Source organism: Galleria mellonella, unplaced genomic scaffold (genome assembly GCF_026898425.1).
Source record: "Galleria mellonella isolate WM207_F2 unplaced genomic scaffold, CSIRO_AGI_GalMel_v1 utg788, whole genome shotgun sequence".
NCBI lineage: Eukaryota > Metazoa > Arthropoda > Insecta > Lepidoptera > Pyralidae > Galleria > Galleria mellonella.
Window position 1 is genome coordinate 157,653 of NW_026442154.1, and position 26,339 is coordinate 183,991.

The following is a 26,339-nucleotide window of genomic DNA, read 5'->3' on the forward strand; positions in this document are numbered from 1 at the left end:
ATGCGTGCAGTTAAAAGTATTCCAAAATTAGAAAATGATGACGAAGAAACTGATGATGACGACGATTCAAATGAAGATGTACCGATACAATGGAGCAATTTAATTTTTCTCCCTTTTCATCCGGTTTTCAAGATAATAGTCTTATTCTCTGTTATACTAAAGACTATACTGGTAAAAATTGTTTAATTTATAAAATTAGTTCTTGTTCAATATTTATATTCTTGTATAATATTCTTGTTAAAATATAAAATATCTAATCATCTTTGTATGTTTTAGTATAAATATTAAAACATACAAAGATGATTAGCTATTTGTTAGTCACTAAGTGAATTTGAATTAAATTTAATGCATAGTTAAACGTACTTTTTGTTCTAAATAACACGAATAAGTTGAGAGTTATAGCTAATTATATATGTAATTCAAAATAAAATTGAGTAAATAATAATGAAAGAAATATATGATTATAATACAAATCTCTTTAACAATAGTAATCTAAAGACTACTAACTACCAAGAACATAACAGTTTTATATAACATATTAGAAGTTTTTATATACGGTATATGTTAAACCTAACGACTGCAGATTAAGAATGACCCAGTTTGCGAATCCTGTTTTCCTAATAGAGGTACCTTCATGTATTTAGTGAGACTTATGAAAAAAGTAGATATGTATGTATGGTTTGATAATCACAGCAATATTAGTCCATTAGTTGTAATCCACTATTTAACTATTAGAAATATTACTAAAATATGAAAAAACAAAAATCGAAGCAGGTGAGTTTTGAACCCGCATCTTCTACGATATTTCGGGGCCAGAACTCTTCTGATTGGAATATGACATTTAGATTAAAATTATTTTTAAGGCAATTTGTAATTAAAATAAATTGATAAAACTAATCTATATCAATAAATTAATTGAAGGAGTTTTTTGTTTAAAATCTCTGAACGACCTGTGGAATTTAAAAAATTGCTTTTGTGTTTGATAGCTTATTTCTTAAGGAAAGTTATTAGTTATTCAATACCACAATACGGCCACGAGCAAAGTCACGGCTTACGGTTTTGAGTAGTAATATTTGAAATAACTTTTAAAATATGATTGGTTAGTTGATTACAATTTATTTAATTTTGTTGCTGCTAGTATGCATGCGACTATCAATTCTTTTCTAATTTCTTAATAAATTTTTTAATCAATTATTTTAAAGAAATTGAAAGTCTAAGGATAATACGGTATCATCAAATATTTCACGTCGATAATATGTCACAGGCAACACCTACGCACAACATTTTTCAAGGAAAGTATCTTATTTAGTTTAATATACTTATTTATTCTTAGGGGCCAATACAATCTGTATATCCAATTGTTTACTGTTCCAACGTAATGGATACTAACTGGTTTACGTCTATTTTGAAGTATTACTATTTATCCTTATGTGATATATTTTACTTCATCGATACGTTACTTCATATTATACATAGGTAAGTGTTCATGTCAATAAGCAGTAAAACGATAGAAAGTATTGGTGAGTTTTATTATAGAGATTTTTATAAATGACTAGTTTTTACCCACGAATTCTTACGAAACCGAGACATGTTCATTGTTCAGGATAAAAAGTATACCTAAAACCTTTTCTATGCCATATAGTACAGACAGACAGTCAAAATTTTTAACAATTATTGTATCGGCATTTATTAATCTTTTTAAGACCTTGTATTTTTTTTAATATCTGTCATGAATAGATATCTTCTATTTACAATTTTATTATATTAGTAAGGTAGGCTGATGGATTAAATTAAAAGAGCGTTTGTCTTTTTCTTTTTCTGATTCTGAAGAAAAAATCCATTTTCTATTGAACGGTTAGTCAACATTATTAAAAACCTAATTATTCCATGAAATCTAGCAGTAAACATGCTTTCTGTTCTTGGAAAGTATGTCAGAATTAGAGTATGTCTAATACAACGTAGATAAACTAGAAGATATGGGAATGTTCCTGAATTCTGAATTGAAAATTTCAGTAGATTTTTATATTATACTAGCTGACCCGACATAATATGTTGTCTTTTCCCAATTCTACATATTTTTTCTTCCCACAAAAAGAAGCTGGCCGATTTTGATTTCATATGTGTACATAAAACATAATTTTACGATTTGAATATTTATTAATTGTCACTAAGTTATTAGATACCATTTCTGTGTTACATTTTATTTTAGGCAAGTCGCAGATAAGGCAGTGAGACGTGAACATCTACCAAAATCGGCACTATTGTTAATATTGGACATAATATCATTAATACCATGTTTCGAGATGGTCAGCTCTGAAGTATGTCCGGAAGTTCAACTGTGGCCAAATGTTTTATGTTTTAATGAATTTGTAATGTAAGTTTTTTTTTCTTTATTAAGAACAACTGAAAGCTTTTGGAAGTTAGTTTCTGTCATGTAAGCAAGAAGGTTCATAACTATGGTCCTTATTAGCTAAAATTATTCATAATAATGAATAATTTTAGCTGATAAGGATATAATATAAGTAGTAATGCTATTGGTAGCATCATGTATATATCATTTGTGATGACTATATTGTTATGTCTTTTTAGATTGAAACCCAATTTATTGTTGATTTAAAACAGAAATTAGTACACCTTAATTTTGTGTATACCTAAATGGCGACAGTCTCAAAAGATCTCTCAGGAATATATAAAAATAAATAACATTATTTTTTTATAAACGACCAAAATTGAGTATACTGGATTGCCTATAGTTCTTAATCTCACATCAACTAGTTCTAAGGACTAAGATGTTATGTTTCTGTATAGAGTAAATTCACCATAATTAAAATGTATAACCCTTACAATCAAAATATGTAGTTATATCAACGAAGCTGTTAGAAGACAAGAACATATATGCATAATAATAATACGTATACATAGTCGACATAATATGTACAGAAATTACGAATTTATTTGCAGCAGAATATTATTGCATGATCCTTAATAATCGTGTACTTCTCTTTCTAGCATTTACAGGGTAGTAGAATATTTCTCTTTAGTAACAACACATTCATTTTGGAAATTATTTTTCGGTTTTACAATTTTAACCGGAATATGCGTAAATTGCGTCTGCTGCTTTTGGTTACTATTAACTGTAGAAGGATTATGTGCCAATTGCAGGAACGGTATATACGATTGGAGAAAATTTGTAATACATAAGGTAAATTATCGGAGTACATTTTCGTTTTTATTTAATTCAAATACAAATTAAAAACAATTTATTGAGATAATTTACGATTACTGAGTGACAACATATGTTTTGTATTCCTGAAACTTCTCGAATTCTACGTTATTAGACTGTAAAACGAGGTTCATAGACCATCAAGCAGATTGAGTTAAGCACAAAGTTTCTTTGCATCTAGTGAAACGTAACTGATATACCACAATGTTAATTTGATTCTTGTGTTAAGATATGCTTGATGCCTACTTGATATAAAATTAAATTTACTGCTCGTTGCAAATCAATTAACATGTTGTGATAAATAAATCAATCAGGATATGTCTTCTACTTGCATTATTGTTACGTTTTTATTATCTATTTTCTATATATATTTTTAATTAGCACAAATTAATGCATTTAATATATTTTCAGCTGAATGAAACTGATAAAGGATATTTAACGTATGTTTATGGTTATTCATTTGTATTATCATTTGTTGTAAACGTAATATTTGATGAAACAAAACCTTCTACTATATTGGAGTATTTTGTTGTCGTTATGTTTATGATTTGTGGCTATTTACTTGACATTTCTGTTATTTTTCCCAAGTTATTTGCGGAATCAATGTTGTCACTTCGAAGAATTTGTACGTACTATCCTCAAATATTAAAGATAATAGATGAAACTCGTAGAAGAAATCCTACGCCTAACGCTCACGTTAATGTCAAAAACTTCTACAAATTGATATGGAAGAAACGAAATGGAATTACTTGTATACCTCCCATAATTAGTGAGTTGCCACGATATTTGAGATTGGATATAAAACAAGATCTTGTATGGCCTGTTTTCTATCATAGTCCTACATTCAGAAAAACCTCAACTCCGTTTAAGAGATGGCTATGCGAATTTATACGTTATGATTATAAGCTTCCAGGAGAAAAAATTTTCACTGGTCCTCATTGTCTCACCAATTTGTATTATTTGAAATCTGGAATAGTACAACTAATGTCAACTGACGATGGTGTTACACCTTTATTATCTGTAACAAGTGGTACTATTTTTGGAGATATTAGTTTTTTTATACCACCATTAAAAAGAAAAATTACTGTTCGTTGCCTCACATATTGTGAGGTTCTTCAAATATCCCGTTATGATATATTGAAGGGTTTACATAAATATCCACATGATAGGCAAGAAGTAATTAAACTAGCACGAAATAGGATAAATCACGCGCGGATATTATATACATGCAAGCAGCATGTTAAAGGTTTAGATATAACTGAGGATGAAGGCATAGCTTGGGTTAAAAGACGTTGGTGGGAGATATCAGAAACCATTGCTAATTATAAAAAGAAAAGTACTAAGAGGCAGTTACAAAAATACGACCTACCGCCAGAAGAAGCAGTTTATCATTGCGCTAAGTACATCGGACAACTAGTGCTATGTAGCGATACTCAGTTACAAACGAAGTCACTATTTACAAAAGATAAGTTTCCGTGGTTATTATCACCCGATTCCACCTTTATACGCGTTTGGAAACTGATTGTTGTAACTACAGTCTTTTTTGTTTTAATTTTATATCCTCCTAACATAGTAAGATACGAGATGGTGAATTGGTTCAGATATTTTAAACACTGGACTGATTTCATATATGCTGCTGATATTTGTGTATCGCTATTTACATCAATAGCGAAACAAGATAGATATAGAACTAACTTTACTGGAGTTATGTTTGCTCGCTGTAAAAGCGTAAGTTTTGTTTTAGACGTTTTAGCAACTATATGGATAGAAGAGTTTACTATTATAATTGGAAAATCAGAATATTACCATGCAAGTCAATTTAATAGATTAATAAAAATTTATATGTTGTTCTGGTCAGATTCAATACCACATAACTTTAATGTTACTAGTGACCCTAAGTACAGGATTTATTGTAGTATGGTTTTGATACATTTTTCCTCTGTCTACGTTGTTGGCCACTTCATATATATGCTATGCAAATATATACCTGGCATGAGTATGTCTTACTTTTTTGGTGCCTATCCTTGTGGAACAACTCCAAAGATTCGTAACGATAGCAAATGTGACCCAGCAGAGACTGATATATTTTCTATAGCAATTGCATGGACATTTGAACTACTATTTTCTGAATTTTTGCCACATAACATATTAGATATCTATACTGTGATGTTGGTCAGTTATATTGGCTTTCTAACATATACGTTTTTAAAATCTAGGTTTATTGCTTTTCTTTATTTAAAATATAGAAATCTTATTAATTATCAATTTTTTGTGTCTAATTTGAAAAAGTATTATGAACATCACAAAATCCATCGCAATCTTATGAGACGTTTGAACAGATATTTAGATTGTCATTGGAAATATTATAAAGGAATAGATGTGATGCATCCACATTTATTAAAAGATGAACCATATGATATATACTGGAAAGTTCATGGTGAAATCGCAGAGAAAATAATTGGTCATTCAGTGGCGTTTGCGGGCGCTGAATATTCATTAGTAAGAGAACTCGCTTATGCTTCTAAATTTTTGATATTGCCGAAGAGTGCCACACTATTTTTATTTGGTGTTTCTTGCAAGAATGTCACTTGGATAGTTCAGGTTAGCAAAGTAAAATTTATTACTCGATATCTTCTGTTGTTAATATGTACTATTTTTAAAATTACAACAAAATGTCTCTTAGTGGTATAATAATGTTATTTGAATTGTATCATATTTTAGTACCCAAAACGAGTGTGGCGCAGTTTATAAACATTTTTGTTATTTTATGAAAAAGATTTTACAATGCAACAGTTAAATTATGGTATAATATACGTAATTGTATTTTTAACCAGAAATAATTGCTCATTTCATATTAACAAAGGGTTATGTGAAAATCGAGTACCATAACGAAGACGGGGAGTTACTGAAGACGTTTTACGGGCCTGGGCAAATGGTGTCGGTGACCTCAGTTTTGCTTGGGCAACCATCACAAAGAACTTATACTTCATGCACTGAATGTGAGGTAAAAGGAAAATTTTAGCTGTTATACAAATTTTAGTCTTTAAATAAAATGTAGATATTACAGATGAATATATTGAAAAAATATAAAATATTACGTCTATCCCAGATAATTGGGGAAAGGGCAGGAAAATTATGATATCTTGTAAACATAATATTTGATATAAAAATTAATATTAGCTAAAATATTAATCTTAATGCAAAAAAACTAAGTGTGTATGCTTAAATGTCAGAGGGAAGAGTTAGCAAGAGGAAATAAAAATATTATGCCACATTTATTATTACTTATTTATTTGATAATTCTATTGAAAGACATAAATGAATAATACAATTTAAAACAACTTCTAGAAACTGCTTACATAGTGGAAAATATCACCTAGTAATAGAAAATTATAATGATTTGTTCCAGATTTTATATATCAATTTAGAGGATTTTTTCAATATTATCAAACGTTATCCAAATGAATGGTCATATTTTCATACTTGCATTCATGAATATAGACCACTCTTTTATGAGTTATTTCAAGTTTATGTCAAAAAACATAGCGAGGTAAGAACGAAAATTTTGGACCTTATTTTAAAATAATTCACCTTGAAAGTAATTTTTTTATTTGAATGAACTCGAATGCTATTATATTAGTTAAAGCGCAAAAGTATCACTGGCAGATAGATGCAATGAAATGATCATACTATTAATAGTTCAGAGAATCGTTTTTCGAAATAATAACGGACATATTTTTTTATTTTTTTCGATAAGCTTTTATATTGTTTTGAACGAAAAGTTTAAATATATTTTAAAAATCAATAAAAGTTACCCATTATAAAAAAATATTAATTTTCAAATGTGACAACCTATAACAATACCATACTGTTTCTTTAATAATAACTATTAAAAAAAACATACAGAATTATAGGTAATAAATGGGAAAAGGCGAGTTAATATTATTATTTTAGCTGGTAATATTATTATTTTAAGTTGATATGATATTTAAATTAGGAACATTATTTGTATAAGATATAATGCTTGTTCTAGTATCAAAAAAGACTACGCGATCGTATTTTTCATGCCGTAACTACAACTTATAAAGAGCCGCTAAATGAATTAGTATATGAACAAGAGATATTATGGTCACCTTTAAAATCTGATTATTTTTTGGATCCTGAATCAGAGTAAGTATTTGTACTTCTATACATTATTGAACTAATTGACAATCCTTTAATTATATTTTATCATTATTATTTATACTTATTATTGTAAGAGTATTTTGTATTATTGTTATTATTATATTGAAAATAAACAATAGATCACAATAGCATTCAAAATGAATTTAGGAATGCTCAATTTGCTTTATGAATATCTTTAGAAACTTTGGATTCTACATCTTTCAGGGAATAAAATTATCGGAAAGTATTTTTTTTCATATTTAAGGTGGTAAACAAACGTTCATCAAACAAACGTGGATGCCTGTAATAACTGTATCATGTACACGTTACTGATCATAGAGAAATCTTAATACAACCTTTTCGAAGAATCTTTATATTGTAGTCTCTAGAAAGAACCTCTGTTCTTATTCTATAGCCTAAGCATTTGCGGAAGGAAACTGAAACTGCATTGTCCTTAACCATTTAGGTTTTAGCGTGTAAAAAATAAAGTAATAATTGTAGACATAAAATTTAAATAAAACCATTGTCGTAGTAGTTGTTAATTATTATGTATGGCTGTGTTTATGCTGTAAGTTTAAAAATTCTGTGGAATGAGGCGTTATAAGTGAAAATGAAGTCAGGCCAGTTACTCCATCGTGATGAATTCATTATAAATTAACCAAGATGGTTTTTGGAGAGCTGCGTGGCAGTCGACCTAATTGTATCCCATCTATCACCATCCTATGTAGCACCATATACCCATCATATATATTTCTTGCTTAGAGGATGTTGATTTTCCTTACTAACAATCCCTTCTCCGGTATATAATGGAAGTAAGCGTTGCAGGTAGCACAATAATAACATTCTTGTTTATCTGAGCTTCTTTGGTACATGGTCCTAACATATAATAGATTAGTCCTCACTTTTAAATCATATTGGGTAGGTGTAATATATAATATTTAATAGATTTATTTCCTATATGATTAGTAGGTCTTCGCTTTTAAATCATATAGTGTAGGTGCAATATATTAATAGATTTATCTTAATTAAAATTCACTAACAATGTTTTATATTTTACCCGCTACTTAATTGATAACGTAAATATAGTGAATAGGCAGAATAAAAATAATATTGATTGATTTTTTGACTGATTTTTTTCAGCTTTATTCGCTATTGGATGTTATTTCGTGTTGTTACTGTCGTGGTGTCTATAACGACTGCATCTCTACAAGGTATATACATATTTGAATATTATATTTTACTTATAATAATTATACAAGAAGTCGATAAAGTTTTTAATAAATAAATATATGTATTTCGTTTTGAAGGTGGAAGCGGCGCAATGTTCAAATGGCCATTGACTATTATTAGTACTTTTTGCGATTGCATTGCATGGATTGATATTATAATAAAGTTGTTCGTAAGTCTATTTGATATTTAGGGTTTGCTTAAATGCATCCATATTTTATCTGCAAATAAAATTTCTCTATATGTAAGTACTTGCAAAATACGTGTGCATGTTGTTGAATTATAAAATTATTAAAGGCCTTAAGCCTTTATTATGCCGAGAACTACATATCTCTCATCAGTGTCATTTATATTCGTATTAGTAGGATATAAGATGGAGTAATATCACAGAAAAGAGTTTTTTAGGCCATGATAATACCAGCTGTTCTCTGCGGCTTTGTTCGCGTGAATCAGTATATAAAGTATATTATATGTTTAGTATAATCTGCTTTGTGTAAAATTTTATTCAAATTAGTTCTGTTGTTTAAGCGTGATTGAGTAACAAACATTCAAACATCTTTATAAACTTTCAAATAATATAGTAGATATTAGTATGATACTATGTTGTAAATAATACTTCCTCATAATTCCAGTTAGCTTACTACGATGAAAATGGTATATTAATCTATAGTAAACGAAGATGCGTATGGAACTACCTGTCGCGGGGATTTTTAATGGATGTGATAGGAACTTTACCAGTATTTGAGCTTTGCAGACTCGTATTGAGGCAGAAAATATCCATTGATCAAATTATGCTTATAAATACTGTTTGTAAATTTGCCCATTTATATATTCTGACAGGATATTTCAATTACATTGCCGACGTGCCCTCAATAAATAGTGGTTACCTGTTGGTTAGTTTTAATTAATTTCTATTTATGATTATATTCCAAAATTGACAAACTTAATATAAAATCGATATACTCGTAAAAGTAATTCGATACCAAATAATATACAATAAAAATTGATTTATAAATTGACGAAAATATTGCGGAATATACCACAATGGAAACCAACTATGAAACATTCCTTTTTTAAAGTTGTTTGTAAAGCCAAGGAGGTATACTTTTCCCATTGTGGAATTGCAAACAAACTTATAGTTCACCTGATGGAAAATCGTAATAGTTGCCTTTAAATATGAACAATACCACTGGACTTTACAGAATACGTTGTATGTAAGTCTATGATTGTCATGCATTTACATTATCCAAGATTAAGATGTCATCTCCATCTTTAATGTCACTGTAATATATACATATGCATATATTTGTAAGCATAATAACTCATAGCTTTAGATCCAGTACTAATAGGTAACATCTTGGTTGAGATGATCATGCTATGAATATGTATTGAGAATTAATATTTATTGTTACATAGTTATTAAAAGTTCTACTTATCTTTCTAAATTTATATATGAAATCTATATCAAATAAAAATCGATCTCAGATTTGACATACTAAATTGATAAACTATTTAATTATAGATATTAAAATGGCAAATAGTAACAATACTGATAATGTTAGGTGGAAGCCACTATCTGATCAGTTATTGTATTGAATTCACGTTTGATGCAAAAGATAACCTTATTCACATGGCTCGTAGGAATACTTGTTGGATTCCATCCTATATGGTTTTAGATAATGAACCCACAGTACACCAATTGCATTTAGTAAGTATTATTTTTTATCCAAATTAGTATGACAAACATTCTAACGATGTACCTGATAGAAAGTGGTAACCGTTATTATACATTTATTGGTATTATTAGGACCCCTTATATTATATTTTCTCAAATATTCTTTATGTACAGACATTTTAGGTCTAGTTATAATTTTTTATATTAATAAGATTATGAAGTAGTATTATTTGATTGCTAGGTCTTCTCAAATTCCTCCCACTTTATTATTTATTTTTAATGTCTCTTTTTATGCAACTTAGAATGGCAAACAAGTTGATGGTTATATGTCTTGTCTGAAAATGTCTTTTGAACATAAAGCTATTGCTATTTTCGGGCTTTTTTTTCTGGAGATCTTTTTTCAACTTTTAGCGAATCTTTATATCTGATGAAATTTTTATCCTTAATCTTCAGACATTTTTTTATTCCACATTTAACTCAATCAAAAGATAAATTTTTTAAAATAATTTTTTAATGATCCTCTAAATTATATAAGGAACTTTATTGCAAAATTTTATAATTGTAAATTCAACGCTTTAGACTGTAAATTGTCAGTAAACCATTGCCGGCATACAATTCTTAAAGTTTATCACCTTTAATATGTCACTAGTTTCCACAATAAAAAATTAAATAATTATTTTTAATTCAACATTTAGTTATTTGCCGAAAGCATAAATTTAGCCCAATCAGGACTCATGAAAATGAATATGGGTAAGTTTCGTATAGAACGAAACTGCCTCGGTGTTGGCTTCACGCTTTTCGTACTTGGAATTTTGTTTTGGTGAGTTAATTGTAATAATTAGCTGTAGGTACAATGTAAATAATTATTTATTATATAGCTACTTTTTTCATAATGGTTGATTTCAGCAGCTGTCAGAACAAATACCTACAATACATAGTTTTATATTTTTCTAGCTTTTTTTCCCACTACTTCGTACGTGTGGATTTTAGAAATAGGAAAACCAATGAAATAGACCACTTATAGTTGGCGTATTTAAATAAAACAGACAGACAGACAAAATTATATATAATATTGTTTTGGTTCCTATTGCTCTTATAAAGATCCTTGATTTAAATTTTTTTTAAATATCTCCCACGTACAAGCGCCGTCTGGTTACAATTTTATTATATTAGTAAGATACTATTGAAGTAGCTTACCTACGGTTCGCTCGATACAATAAACTCATCACTAGAAATAAATTGGAGTGCTGTGTGTGTTTTGTTAATATCGAAAAAATGTTTCTACTCTCTTTTTTTAAATTCTTTTTATATTTTGTTTAGATGAATATTCTTTTTTTAAAATAGCCAAGTAATTATACTCGTATAATGATAAATTTTAGGTATGTAATATGCTATACTCTAACAATCCTAGTACTCACTAATCGAGGAGATACTTTATATCAACATAATGTCAGTCAACTATGGAAATTTTTACAAGCCGAAAGGGTCGACAAGAAACTTATACATCACGCTGTTGCACATTTTAGCTATTGGTGGATAAGGTTAGAATTTCACTTACAAAATAATTAAATGAAATTTTCAATATACATAAGTACAATCTACATAAATACGAGTACTTTTATATATTTTATATTTATTTTTATTTATTAGTTGGTGAATACATCACATGAGAACGGGTGAACCGATTTAGTTTTTTTTTTTTATTTTGTTCGATGAAAATTGAAATTTGAACAATATAACGCGTTTGTCGAGTGACATAGTTTTTAATAACGTTGAATGGAAATTTATTAAGAAAAAATAAAACGTTTTTGTATTTATTCTAATAAATGAATCTTTATGTGTAATTAAATTTGGTACTCTTTATAATTACATCTTTAAAACAGCATTACATAACCATTCTTTGCTCTATTTTAGATCATGAAGGAGAAATTAACTATATATTTATAGGTTGCCACATTATTTTGTATATTCGTAAAGATTTCATTTTACAAATTTGTAAATAGTTTAAAATGTAATGGACATATCGGGTGCATTCAAAATTTTATTTCATAAAAAGAAATAGGTGTCGAGAGAGTATATATATATTAGACTCTTATATATTTACTATATATAAGTAAGTAGTTATATGATTAACAAGGGAATTTGTCGTCTAGAAGTCATTGATAATGACTGTCCTCTTTCTATTAAACGTATTTGGTACATATATATTTCAAGTCCAATAACGAATCGGTGTTAAACTTTATCTAAGGAAACATGGCAAGAGTGGGGACAGTAATGTTCTACATAAACTACTTGAACATTACTTCAGTTATCAAAATTAATATTAGACTTGCATTTTGCTTTTGGCTGTTTATTGTTAATTTGGTTATAGTAGAGATAATTATGATTTGGAAATTACTCAGTGTTTAATAATTACTTAATTATTATTTACAGAACAAAAGGAATTAATATACAAAATTTTATAAATAGCCGTATTGGTCTTATATTCAGACAAGATTTGAATTACTACTTCTTTAAAAAGTATGTATATATAAGTCGATTTTGTTCTTTGTAGGTAGTCAAGTAACTGATATATCCCTGTTTAGCCGCTAAGAAAACTGGCGTGATATTTAATATAAACAAGTGATGGCTACAATAGGTATAAGTAATAAACACTGGCTGAAAACAAAGCTTGCTTTGTAGTCAAAGTAGAAATTTTGTTTTTTATTTTTTTACTATATGTAGTTAGTATTTGTTAACAAATTTAATTAACATAATTTTCTAGAACATTCAAGGCTCTGGATTCTATAATAAATTGTGGCGAACCTTTTGAGCGTCTTCTATCCAGCGTTTGCTCTCAAATGTATTATCTTCCATCACAAGAGATTGTGAGAGAAATGGACTTAAGTCCTTATATCTTCATTGTTCATAGAGGAAAAGTGGCCATAAGTCAAGATGAGGAGAATCTGGCTGTACTCACCAAAGTAATTAATATTTTCTAATTGCCTATAATTAAAAGTTGAAATAAAAATAATTAGCATCTTGTAAAGAAGTTTTCTATATGTGAAAATAAATATTTTTCTAAAATAAATATGGCCTTAATAAATCTCGTGAAAATTGACAAAAACAAATTGTCTCTCATACCATAAGTCTATCCAGCTATTAAGTTAGGTAGAGCTGTAACTACGTAGAAGGATGAGCTCAAATAATTTGCAAGAAGCCAGTAGCTTAGAACTTATTGGTACTATTCCTTATAGCTGTCGACTAGCGCCAATTTAAGCGTATCTTGGGCATATTCGCAATGAAACGCCAAATATATTAATTGTATACCAATTACTGTTCTCGATCACAATACGCCATAATTTCTCAACCTTATTTTGTCCACTGCCTACTTTGCCAATATGTTTTTATTTTATTTATTATTATTTATTGTTTTCTAATTTTACTTACCACCTACTTTTTTAGACTATATTTTTTAATCTGCCCCGGCCCCTCTCTGCGCCATCTCATTGATGAATGGTCTCATCTCTCGCCCTCTATTTTTTATGGGTCTTCTACTGCTTCCCTGAAAGTTTGAAGTGCCCACAAGGGAACGTTACCACTCCTTTTGAGAACCTATGCACTATGCGCAAGATCGGTCATTATGTCTATTCTAGAAGAGTCAGTGTTCAATAGTATGTCTTATACAATTAATATGTCAATCATCATTATCATCTTTTTGGCTTTATCCCATATCTATTAAGGTTGACGTATTATAGAAACAACCAAGCAGATAGTTCACCTTATGGGAAGCGACTACTGTCTCGTCCTACTTAATATTTTCTTTAAAACATTATTCTCATCTCTATGCATTACATGACTATACTAAGATATACATAGTTATATATTTGTTTAGTACTGCAAAATCTTTGTTGTACCTACGTACTTTACATTGGACGCATTAAAAAGATTTAATATAAGTACAATGGCGGACTTATCCCATGTATATGTTTTTTTTTTTTTTTTTTTTTTTTTTTCTTTTTTTTTTTTTATATATTTAGAATCATATTATTGTTCAAATCTAATAGTATATGTTAATATGGCGTTATAATATTTTATGTTCTTTGTTCCAGGGAGCAATATTTGGTCAGCTTAAGGGGATTGTACCTCGACCAGTCCGTATTTCAGCTGTCGCCGATGGGTACGCGGATATTTTACAGATACCCATAAAACAATTCCATGATATTATTGACGATAAGGTAAATATTTATCACACTAATAAATACAGTAGGAAAAGTGAATGAGAAACGATAAGTACTTATAATAGAAATAGGTATTAAGATTATTTAAGAGTAGAGATTCAGGTTCAGTATACGAAATTAATCTTTATGTAACTCATGTATGTAAAGTCGATTTTTTTTTATTTAGGCAAGGCTTTTCAATTTTCAATTATTTCAATTATGAGTCTTAATATAAAACAAGCTAAACTAGACAGGAAAATAACTGCTGAATTAGTAATTATTAGTGTATAATTTAGCAGTTGTTTTCCTGTCCAGTTGTCTTAATAGACAATTGCACTAAATTAAAATATTGTATTAAAGTTGCCTTTAATATGGTACATTTAGTTTAGGTTACAGATTCTAGTATGTATAGATATATACAACATATTTAGATATTAAATTCATACAGGTTAGAGAAAATATAAATCGGAACTACCAGTCGGAGGATGATTATATGGAAACGAAGAAACGTTATTATGAAAATCCTTACAATACAGTAAGATATATACTCCGTGGTCGGAAAACTATAAAGCTTCCGGTAGGTTGATCTAAAATGCTTATAGACTCGACTTAGAATGCTGAGAATGAGATCTTCTTTTTAGTATTTTATAGATACGACTTCAAAACGACTAAACAATGAATGACTGATTGAAAACTCTTTATTGTTCCTTTCAAAAAATTATACACATTATAAAGGTATTATAAATAAACTTAATTACATAAAAGCAAGATAAAGAGGCAATAATGAGCGGTCTTATTGCTAAATAATTTCTTTCATGCAGCCTTAGGATGGAGAGGAATCATTTAAAACGTATGTGAGAAAAAAGAGGTTTAAGATAAATTTAAACGCAGTACAAATAATATAGATAATAATATAGTTGCACACAATAATAAAAAGATACTTATAAACTTTTAAACTATATGTTATATACTATTATGCATAACAATACGTTAATTTCCCATCACTGGATATTATCTGGCTTCGTGTTCTGGTCTACTATTACCACGCTGGTCGGGCGGTTTGTTGTAGGTTTTATATTGGCAGTTTTTCTTCTACTACAATTTCCATATGATCTTATAGTTAAATTTATCTATAAAAAATATATAGCATTGTAAAAAGAATTATCATGACTAATAAATTACACGCCCCACATCACAAATGTAATTTACCATAAATGGAGTTCATTACAAACGCAATAGTCACTCATTTCTTCAACAAATTGCGAACAGATATCGGTTCTAATCGCTGACTACGAGTATCAACGCACATAAAACGACGTTTTATGGTGTCCCGCGGTTTGAGATGTTTCGGATAAGACATCTCTAAGAATCTCATTCACACTAATGAGTAACAGATTCACTTTAAGTGTTTCATTAATTCCGATTGCTCACCGCAGGCTCTAGTTCAGTGTTTCTCCAACACGTTGATATTGTTGTACTTAAATTATTTCGAAAAATGCTAGTTAAAGTACTACATAAGTTTCCTTAATACATCTTGGCAAATCGAATTCATTGTAACTGTATTGTTATATGTCATGTTAATTGAAATTATTATGAGTACTAATTATCTCCAAACCAGTGTTTTTAAAACTTGTTGAAACCCTGAAATTATTTAAAAATCTTCTTTTTTATAATTAACTCGAAACAAAATACAAACAAATTGATTATAATAACGATAATTGGTACATCGAATTCACGGAATTGAAATTATCTTTCGTGAAATTGGATCTATTCAATTATATTATGATTAAACCCTTGCCATATATATATATAGGTACTTCTTACCATACCACCACCAGTAATTAAATTTCTAATTTCTAATATTATTTAAAGTAACTATAAATTAACTACTACTAGTTGTAGAAGGTAGTATAACGGTGTCGTAAAAGGCGACTAAGGGACGGCGAAGGATGATCAGCAGCGTCTTTCCTAAAACATTTCTAAAGCTTAACTGCGGTTGCTAATCCATCTGTCAAGCATAAAACTATATATATATATATATAACTATACTTTTGTAGTGGATGTTATTACCAATGGAGGCGCGCAGTAGGTCGTGGTATTCCAAGTGGTTGACTGTGGTTTGGTTGTGTGGACCGTTCGTTTCAGCTGTTATCGTCCTCATTCTCAATACATTGCCGATTGACTGCAGAATGAATGCAATCTGGATATTATTAGCTTTGGATCTTTTACACTTGGCGCATTTCTTATCAGAATTTTATACGGTAAAACTTGTTGAATTTCTTTTTTATACAATATGGAATATGTCGCCGTGTAGGTCCCTATATAATAGTATAGAATAGGTCACCCCTTCCTTTCCCGTGGGTGTATTAAGAGGCGACAAAGGGAGCTGGTCCCTCTTAAAATATCACCAAAAGCCAAACTGATTGCCAACCTGCCTGCCGAGCGTGACAACTACTGGCAAAACTCCCCTTATGGGAGAGGCTATGTTCAGCAGTGGACAGTTAACTGCTGATATAACAACAATATGGAATGGGATTTTTGTTAGGTGAGCCATCACCTTTTTACGATGATCCACTTAATGGAAAAAATGGTAATCATCATTACTGTGATCGGGATGTTTGCTGCAGCTCTTGCGTTGTAATTTCCAAAAAGAACATATGTTTTATATTCATTCAAGACTGAAAAGAGCAATTGAAGTATTATTTTTTCCTTCTAACGTTTAATGTAAAGGTTTACACATATTTTATATAGCAGCAAGGAGGATAAACTCCATACTGTTTTTATATAATGAAATATGATATTTTATTTCTCCTTGATCAGGTATAAAAATCGAGATATTTTTACCATAAAAGAAACATTTATCTGTTATTATTCGTGTTTTATCCCATTTCTCAACCTTTCTATTTCTAGATGGAGCTAACAGTTATTCATGATAAGTGCGTAAATCAAGTTGTTGGTTTACGAATGTTCAAGAAATTGATATTTTATGTTGATATCTTGTCCCTTGTAGTGCCTTTAATGACATTAGTAACTGGTAATTGGACATATCAGATTGCCAGATTGTTGAGACTGCACCTGTTATATCAGTTTCATATGCATTTCTGTAGGAGTTTTAAGGTAATGTAATGTGCTAATTGTTTAATTTGAGGATTAAAATATAAATAATATATTTATAATTATCGTAATAATACTTAATTACAATTATTACAGTAGTTATAGGTGCTGTATTTATCATTAATATTAGTTTGTTTAGAGTTTCCGACATTTATTTTGTTGTTAAAATATTTAGGTTGTAAATAATCATGATAAAATTTTAAAATAGAAATTACTAATGATTATTTTGATAGTTATACAGAGAAAATATAAAAAGAAGTCAATAAACAAAATATAAAATTTTACAGAGCAAGGCGGCTCCGCTTCTGATGAAGTTCATAATTTTGTTTTTACTACTGCATTCTATGATATGTGGATGGATATACGTCGGCTGTAGGAGTGAGTTTACATTGTAGACACCTTTTTTTATTTTGAAGCGCGCATTGTAACGAGCCATTCATCCCAATTGAAGCCTCTTGTGTTTGCTTACATCGTATTCTGTTTGCAACGTATAAATTTATATTCTGTGTCAACTTTTGAATTTTAACCTAATTACTATATAGCCGAAGAAATATAGTGATATTATTGGATATAATTAACATTATTTATTAGTATAGTGAGTAATGTAAACAAGTTAGCTAGATGCTCTTCTAATTTGAGAGACTTTGTTTTAACATACTCACCAATTATAATATGTACTTCATTTTTATTTCCAACTGACTTTAAAAAGAAGGAGGTTCACAATTTGGTTGTATTTGTTTTTATATTTATTACCTCACAACTTCGCAAGTTATACAGCGATTTGAAAATTTCATTTTTTTTAGTTGTTCAGATTGGTCTCACAGAAATTTTATCGAAATCGATTTCGTAGTTTAGTTTTTGTATCAATTTGCCATTTTGCCGATTTTGCCATAACTATGGAAGACAATATTAGATTATTTGTTCTACAGGAAGTGATTTTCCTGTACCTATATTGGATGTACCAGAAGATTTTAATAAAACTATAGATTATCAAGAGTGGCAAAATCCGAAAGATAGACAAGGAGGTAATCGTATTACTTACATAAAAGTAATATTTTCTAAAGACAAAAACTAATAATTTTGAAATTTATTTCAAGGAAATACATTATTGGTATAAAAAGTATTGTCAGTAATGATATCTAGTGGATCCATAGCTAGCAATATATCTACTCTATTAGGTCGAACTCCATGTGCTCCTTCCAAATCCTCATAGTTAATACCTGGACTGTTTATCATGATAGTTCAACTGACATGACATAATCCCTACCTTGCCTGAGTATTGATATTGGTACACTTGCTACACTGCGTAAGATGGGTTATCATTTCATTTCACCCCTTAAAAACTAGTACCAATAGTGGCTAAAAATAGAATATCATGTTTTTAGGCTTCCTTCCATTGTCTTTAGGTTAAATACTCATTCAAACCGTTCTATAGAGTCGTTTTAAGTGTACTTGCGTAAATTAATATATTTAATACAAAATTGGCGACGAGTTTTTGAATTGTGCTGGTTTTTGAAATAATTAAAGCCGTAGTTAACAACACTTCATACAATAATGGCGTCCACAATAAAGTATAAAGAAATAAAAATGGCGTAATGGTTTTCCTACATAAACAAGTATACATATATATATTTAATATTATTTTATTTCGCTCTGTAGGATAAAAATGAAATCGGTAGCATCTTTTTGTTTTTTCTTCTACAGAACGAAAAGAAATTTTGGTTGTCAACATAGTATGGGACTTTTGCCTTTTGTTGTTATTATGATGAACGTGATACTCACTCAACGTGCCCACATTAAAAAAAAATCTTATATTAAAATCTTATTACATTGAAATCTTCCACAAAGTTCTGTAGGCACATCTATCTCCCTCAGCTGTCAGGGCTTAGTGCATTTCCAATTACGTCACGGTAGGATTACTATCAAAGATATTTACTTGCAAATGTTTAATCTAATATTTAAACTGTACTCGTAGGTTGCGCAAGAATTACGCGTAACTTTAAACATGAAGGTGAATCAAGAGTGAGTTTCGTTGTACCAAAAAGCTGGCAACATGATTACATTGTGGCTTTAAACTTTATCATACTTCTGCATACGCATACTGTTTTGGACACCGTAAGTTTAAATTATTTTCCTTTTATGTAAAGTTTTTAATAAATATTTATAAGAAAATTACACATTTGCTGTAGATAGTATGGTTAGACCACTACTCATAGACTGCTATAAGATGATATCAGCCATTAACTGTCCACTACTGAAATATATATACTAAACCCCCTTTTGGGTGGTTTTGCCAGTAGTTGCTATGCTGGGCAGGCGAGTTGGTAATTGCAATTACGCTTTGGTACTGTTTTAAGAGGTACGTTTCTGCCCATCCTTCCACCATTTTTTCTTTAATCAACTCTTACAACATCTACGGGAATGGGAGCGGAGGGCTTATTATATGTCAGTACCACACGGTCAACTGCTATAAGGGATCGATTAAAATGGAACAATTATTTAATCAAAACTATTACTTCTATAATGTTTATTATTTGTGATACCTTTATTAAGCCTGTTTATATAGTTTCACACAAATTTTAATAAAAATAATATTTCAATATATGTATTATTTTGCAGAAATATCAAATTATTATTAATACATTATTAAAATGCTAAGACTGACTTCATTCGCATAACTGGGATATATTATGTTTTTGTCCCGATTAATCATAATCGGAATAACGAACGAGATTTTGCTCCATAGGAAACAGCTACATCAATCATGACAAAGTTAATACGGGACCGACATGGATATAAAGATCTATCGACTGAAAAAAATAATAATCATTATAATCGATTTAGAATTAGCGAAGATATCACGTAACTTACACACAAAAACACGTGCGAATTGGGAACTTATACTTTTTGTTGTACTTATGTTATTTTCTATATCAAATACCTTAGTATTTGATCGTCAGTATTCTCTTTTTATTTCTTTCTATTTTTGTTTATACCATGACTATTAATTGAAGTCATTAACATATCATGAGGTAAGAATGAAATTTACTCTACACTTATAATACTCAGAATATATTTATAGTAAATATGTAACGTTTATAAGTTACATTTATATTTACAATTATTATATTGCTATCTTTTACCTACGACTTTGTCCGTGTGTCAGAGATATGTTCATTGACTGGAATATAAAGTGTTCTTCGGTTATAATACTCAGAATATATTTATAGTAAATGTATAATATTTATAATTTACATTTATATTTACAATTATTATATTACTATCTTTTACCCACGACTTTGTCTGCGTGTCAGAGATATGTTCATTGACCGAAATATAAAGTGCCCTTCCCTATTCCATATAGAATGTGTACCTATATCAAATTTTACTATTATTGATTAACCCGTTAAGGCGCTATAAGATTACAAACAAACATACTCTTTTTTACTTTTATAATATTACTAAGTATACTATATATGTATATATACTAAGTATTTTATAATATTACGCCGTATATGCTCCGGCATAGAATGGGCCACCCCTTCCTTTCCCGTGGGTGTCTTAAGAGGCGACTAAGGGAGGGCGAGAGATGGGCAGCAGTGTCTCTCTTAAAACATCTCTAAAGGCCTAACTGCGATTGCCAACCCACCTGCCAGAGGTGGCAACTACTGGCAAAACAGCTCTTATGGGGAAGCCTTATGTTCAGCTGTGGACAGTTAACGGCTGAACATAATAATATAACTAAGTATTATTCAACGTATCTATCTTGTTGTAGGTTATGACACTATCCATTGCGGAAGTTTACTACAAGATTTTTATAAACTTCTTTATATACTTGATTGATATATGGCTGATGAGTACAGCAGTGAGTGCGGTTTACACCATGTTCCGCGAGCTATATCAGTACGATTTTAATGTATCTAATCTAACCTCGTACCTCAACCATAGTGGATTATCACCGGCACTATTGAAAGCAGTGAAGAAGTACACTAAACAATTATGGAGAAGGCAAAAAGGTAAATATCCATAGAAATAATAATGAAATATGATTCATTAATAAGCGTAATATTTGGAAACAGGAGGGATTTTGTACAAAAGTCGTTTGCTCGGGCACCTCTGTCCCATTCGTGTTTTTACCGTGAAGCAGTTGTGTTTGCATGGCTGTGTTTCGGTTTGAAGGGTGGGATATTTACAGGGCACAGAGGAATAACATCTGAGTCCTCGGGAATGGCAACGCATGAGGGGTATCATAGGTGAAACAGTATACTCTATTATGTCCATGGTACTACTCATGTCTATAGGCGACGGTTACCACTTTCCATCAGGTGGATCGTCAGCTTATTTGCCATTCTAAGTTGCATAAAAAAAGGAACTGGTTTATAACGAAAGAAAGATTTGAAAATTGGGAAAAAAATAATTGTATTAAGAATCACAATCATAATTGATGTTACAAATGATATCATTAATTCTTCTCATCACGTCAAAGTACAAAATAAATAAGTATAAGTCCCATACAATTACACCTTTCGCATGGTTCTTACGCTATGATACCCTGCGTTTTGAAGAATCAGAAAATGAATATCTGGAGCACAATCCAGAATACCTAGACCCAAGATAGAAAAGCTTGTGTCCTAAATTGACCTGACCGGTAATCGAAGCCCGGATCTTACTTACGCAAAGAAATATGTAAAAAAGAGATTACACAAGCTCTTATTATTGTACCAAAGTGCTTCAAATAGATTTGTTTTAGTTGATTCCAATAATAACAAAGTAACACAGTAAAAGAACTAGTACCGATCTTAGAATATGGTCGTATTTTATTTATTAAATGTTGGTAGAATTAGTAAATACATTAATTTCTAGGAAATTGGCTACCAGAATTAGCTCATCAAGCACCGATGTGCCTTCGGGAAGATCTCCTCAGTGCGTTGTATATGCACCATATACAAACACCCCCACTGTTTCGACTACTGCCTCAATACTTTGCAAGGCAGCTGGTTGCAAGGGTACAAAGGATTGTGATATTTCCCAGTAAGCATATTAAAATGATTTATGTACCGACTTCAAAAAAAGAGGTTCTCTATTCGGTTTGTTACCTCATAAGCCGAAGGGAAGGAGGCTTGTTTGAATCAAAGCATTTGGTTACATTGTTTCTGCCTGCCCTAATGGGAGACAGATGTATTTATGTATGTTACCTCATAACTCTATGTTGTAAACCGATTTGGAAAACTCTTTTTTTATCTAAAAGGATAATGTATCCTTTTAATCGGTAAATATTTATGCAACTAATCAGTAAATATTACTCATTAGTCGTATAGAAGTTTTATCAAAATTGATTTAGTAGATTTGAAATAAAAACAATTGGTTTTGCTACAATTGAAATCGGGATTTTTCGATTGTTTTATTTTTTTATTCAAAATGATCGGTTTTGCTATAATTGATTGTAGGATTTTACGGTTCAATAGTTTAGTTTTTAAAATAGGTCTTTTTTCTATGGAACACAATTTTATAATTATCATTTCAATTTGATTCGGGGTCTCATATGGGGCAGTGTAGTGCTTGTTTTCAAACAAAAATTGCATTTGTGATTTTCGTAATTTATATATTTAGCAGATATAGAATTTTAATTTACAATTTAAAATACTTCTATATTAATTTGCTTTTTTAACTGAATATGAAATTTTGTATAAATGTGTGATTAAATGCAATAAACTTACTTTATAATATTATTGCTTATTAGTATAGTACAGTATTTATTTATTTAGGAACACCAATAGCATATTGCATTATAACATATATAACAAACATTTAATACAATTAATTATAAAATAATTAATTGTATTAAATATTTATATTGTGATTTTGTATTAAATGTAATAATTAATTATGAAATATGACCTATTGGTCATATTTCATACTTGTGTTCTTTTATCGTTACATTTCAGATAAGTGCATTGTACAAGAAGGCGATATTTTTTCATGTATCTATTTCATACATGAAGGTGAAGTGGAAAAATGGTTCACTGATTCTAGGTGATGCTTTTATACTATTTCTATAAAAAATGCTGCAAAATAGTTTAACATTAAATTCTACAATTTCAATCGTGAATTTTTATATGTTGTATGTAATTAGTTGAATTAGCAAACGTCGTTTTGCCAGACACTGCCATCTACCGGGCCCGTTTTTTCTTATTAGAAAAAAAAAACTAATTCTCTCTCAAACTGGAGCAAAAATATATAATTAAAAAAAATTAAAATCAGTTAAGCGATTTCGGAGATAAATGTGACACAGGATATATGTATTAAGATAATGATTGAAAATTATTTATAAATATTAAAACATTATTTTTATTTAAAAATATTTTAGTGGAGAAAAGAAGATGATATCGCTGCTTTCGTCTAATGGATACTTTGGATTTATACCTGGACTTTTCCCAAACACGCCTTTTCAGTTCACGTATTATACAAGGACGGTATGTGTATATTTTTTCATAGATTTTAATTTAGTTATTTAAAGTCAACTTCATTAGTGTTCCCTATAGCAAGCAAGCAACTCGACAATTTAATTGCATACGGGATGCTCAGAATTTGTCGTCCATCCATATTTCTTAGTGGAAATATTCAATTTCCTTTATATATTGAACCTTTAATAGCGCTCGGTTATATAAATTTAATAATAAAAAAAAATAGTCTATGTCTTTTTTCATCCCGCGTAATATATGCATATCAAATTTCATAGCGATTGATTCAGTCGTTAAGACGTTAAGAGGTACCAATAAGAAAAACTAACTTACTTTTACATTATATACACACAATATAGTGTTGTATTAGTAAGGATTATTTGTTTCATCATTGTCATCATCTCAGCCATTATCTGTCCATTGCTGAACATAGGTTTTCCCCATATACTACCATAAGGCATGGCCACTGATCTACTGACTTCCTGCAAAGCATTTGTTTTATCCATACAAGAAAATAAAAAAAAAAAACGATTTAAAAGTTTGAATAAGTATTACAAGTTGTGATTGCTAACCAGCGAAGCGATGATCAGCCACCGATATGGGCCGTCTATCTTGTAGTTTTAATGGAACGGGAACTATTTTTACATCGGACTAGTTCACAAGTTATATTTAATATATACACCCTTAAAAAACATTAAAACCTTCACGAAAATGACAACCGTTAATAAATACATCTGATTACTTATTAGAGATTATATTCGTTAGCAAAGCTTTTTTCTTGTTTATTAATATATAAAATAAATCGCTAATAATTGTAATCTAAGTATTTCCTATTAAAACCTTACTGTTCACTGGTCAATCTACGCTGTCTACATAGGATTGCAATGCGTATATGACTAATTTTTTTTAATTGATAATCAAATTGTCGTAATAGTAAACTCTTTCTAAATTATAAAAAGAACAAAAATGACAGACACAATATCAGTGTTTTGCTCTTTTTAGGGCAAAGCAAAAAGATGAGTTGTGGCCATTTTGTATTACGGTGGCACACGCATGAAGAAAAAAAATTATTAATTTTATGCATTCTGATTTTATTTTTGGTTTTTTTTTTAATCTTTTGTACATGTATCTTTTTTTATCTTTTTTCACTTTGCTTTTGTATCTTTTGCTGTTTGTGTGCTGTAAGTGATGCAAATAAATTATCTATCTATCTATCTATAGTTTATTTGTTACCGCTTGACGTCTTAACGGTTATAGTAATCGTCATATAATATGCTGAAAACCCAATATTTGAGACAGAAAAGAAAATAATATAGATACTGTTTTTGAAACCCGCCAATCAAAATATATCTGTCATGCAAATGAAGTCACGGATAAAAAAAGCAGGAAAACACACAAGAATTACGATTGAATTGAGCACCCCTCTCATTTTTAAATAGATCAAATCAATTTTGAGACCAATTGTATTTCAGGTTGTTGACTTGATTTATCTTAGACTATCTGATTGGCAAGATCTTCTAAACGCCTTTCCTGATGTCAAACAAACGTTGTATGCTGGAGCTAGAGAACTGAAAAAAGATTTGCTAAAAATATAATGAATGATTGAATAGTTCATCCTGTCGTTATATTAGAATTCATTAATTATTGTTTAAAATATTTTCAAATATATTAATGATTGCATTATAGATATTTCTAAATATATTTTTTGGTTTTAATAAATACTATCTTTTGCCCACAACTTTGTACGAGTGAAATTTGGAACTATGATCTAATACAAAAGAAATTAATGAAAATAAACAAATGAATAAACGACTAAACCATTAGGCAGTCTGCTGATATCTAATAGTAATAAAAATAAAAAATGCATTAATTCATTTAATATTTTTATGAATTACTAATTTAAATTAGATAATATTTTTAAGATACGTTCAACAGAACTTGATTACGCTTTCATTTCAGATTCTTGTGATTTTTATTTGTTAAGATAATGTTTTGATGAATAGAAAGCAACGTGATTACTATGCCAGTTACGTGAAGGAATTATAATCGATTTTATAACAAATTTTATCAAATAATTTTAAATTGCAATAATATTACCAAAGCCCTATTTATTTACATTAGGTATTAGCAGTTTCGGGAAATTTTACCCTCGTGAATCGGGGTATATAAAAAGATCTTATGTGATAAGTTAGGATTAAATCTACCAGTGTACCACATTTCATTCAAATCCATTCAACGTTCGTGTACAAACGTACATACATCTAATTATCCAAATA

General features: G+C 29.6%; 1 protein-coding gene across 1 annotated transcript; it reads left to right on the forward strand.

Annotated features, from left to right (window-relative positions):
- Positions 1–25,764, forward strand: LOC113519257 (uncharacterized). The gene is made up of 28 exons (XM_052901673.1): positions 1–171; positions 1,334–1,476; positions 2,210–2,374; positions 3,010–3,202; positions 3,635–5,824; positions 6,087–6,227; positions 6,633–6,773; positions 7,257–7,393; positions 8,528–8,598; positions 8,695–8,786; positions 9,247–9,507; positions 10,137–10,322; positions 10,985–11,109; positions 11,669–11,830; positions 12,723–12,809; positions 13,054–13,252; positions 14,381–14,506; positions 14,937–15,065; positions 16,546–16,749; positions 17,399–17,605; positions 17,890–17,993; positions 18,536–18,627; positions 19,578–19,717; positions 21,378–21,618; positions 22,466–22,633; positions 23,548–23,635; positions 23,970–24,075; positions 25,536–25,764. Exons 1-28 carry the CDS (start codon positions 1–3, stop codon positions 25,656–25,658), a joined length of 6,192 nt encoding a protein of 2,063 aa, XP_052757633.1. The 3' UTR covers positions 25,659–25,764.
- The last annotated feature ends 575 nt before the right edge of the window (positions 25,765–26,339 follow it).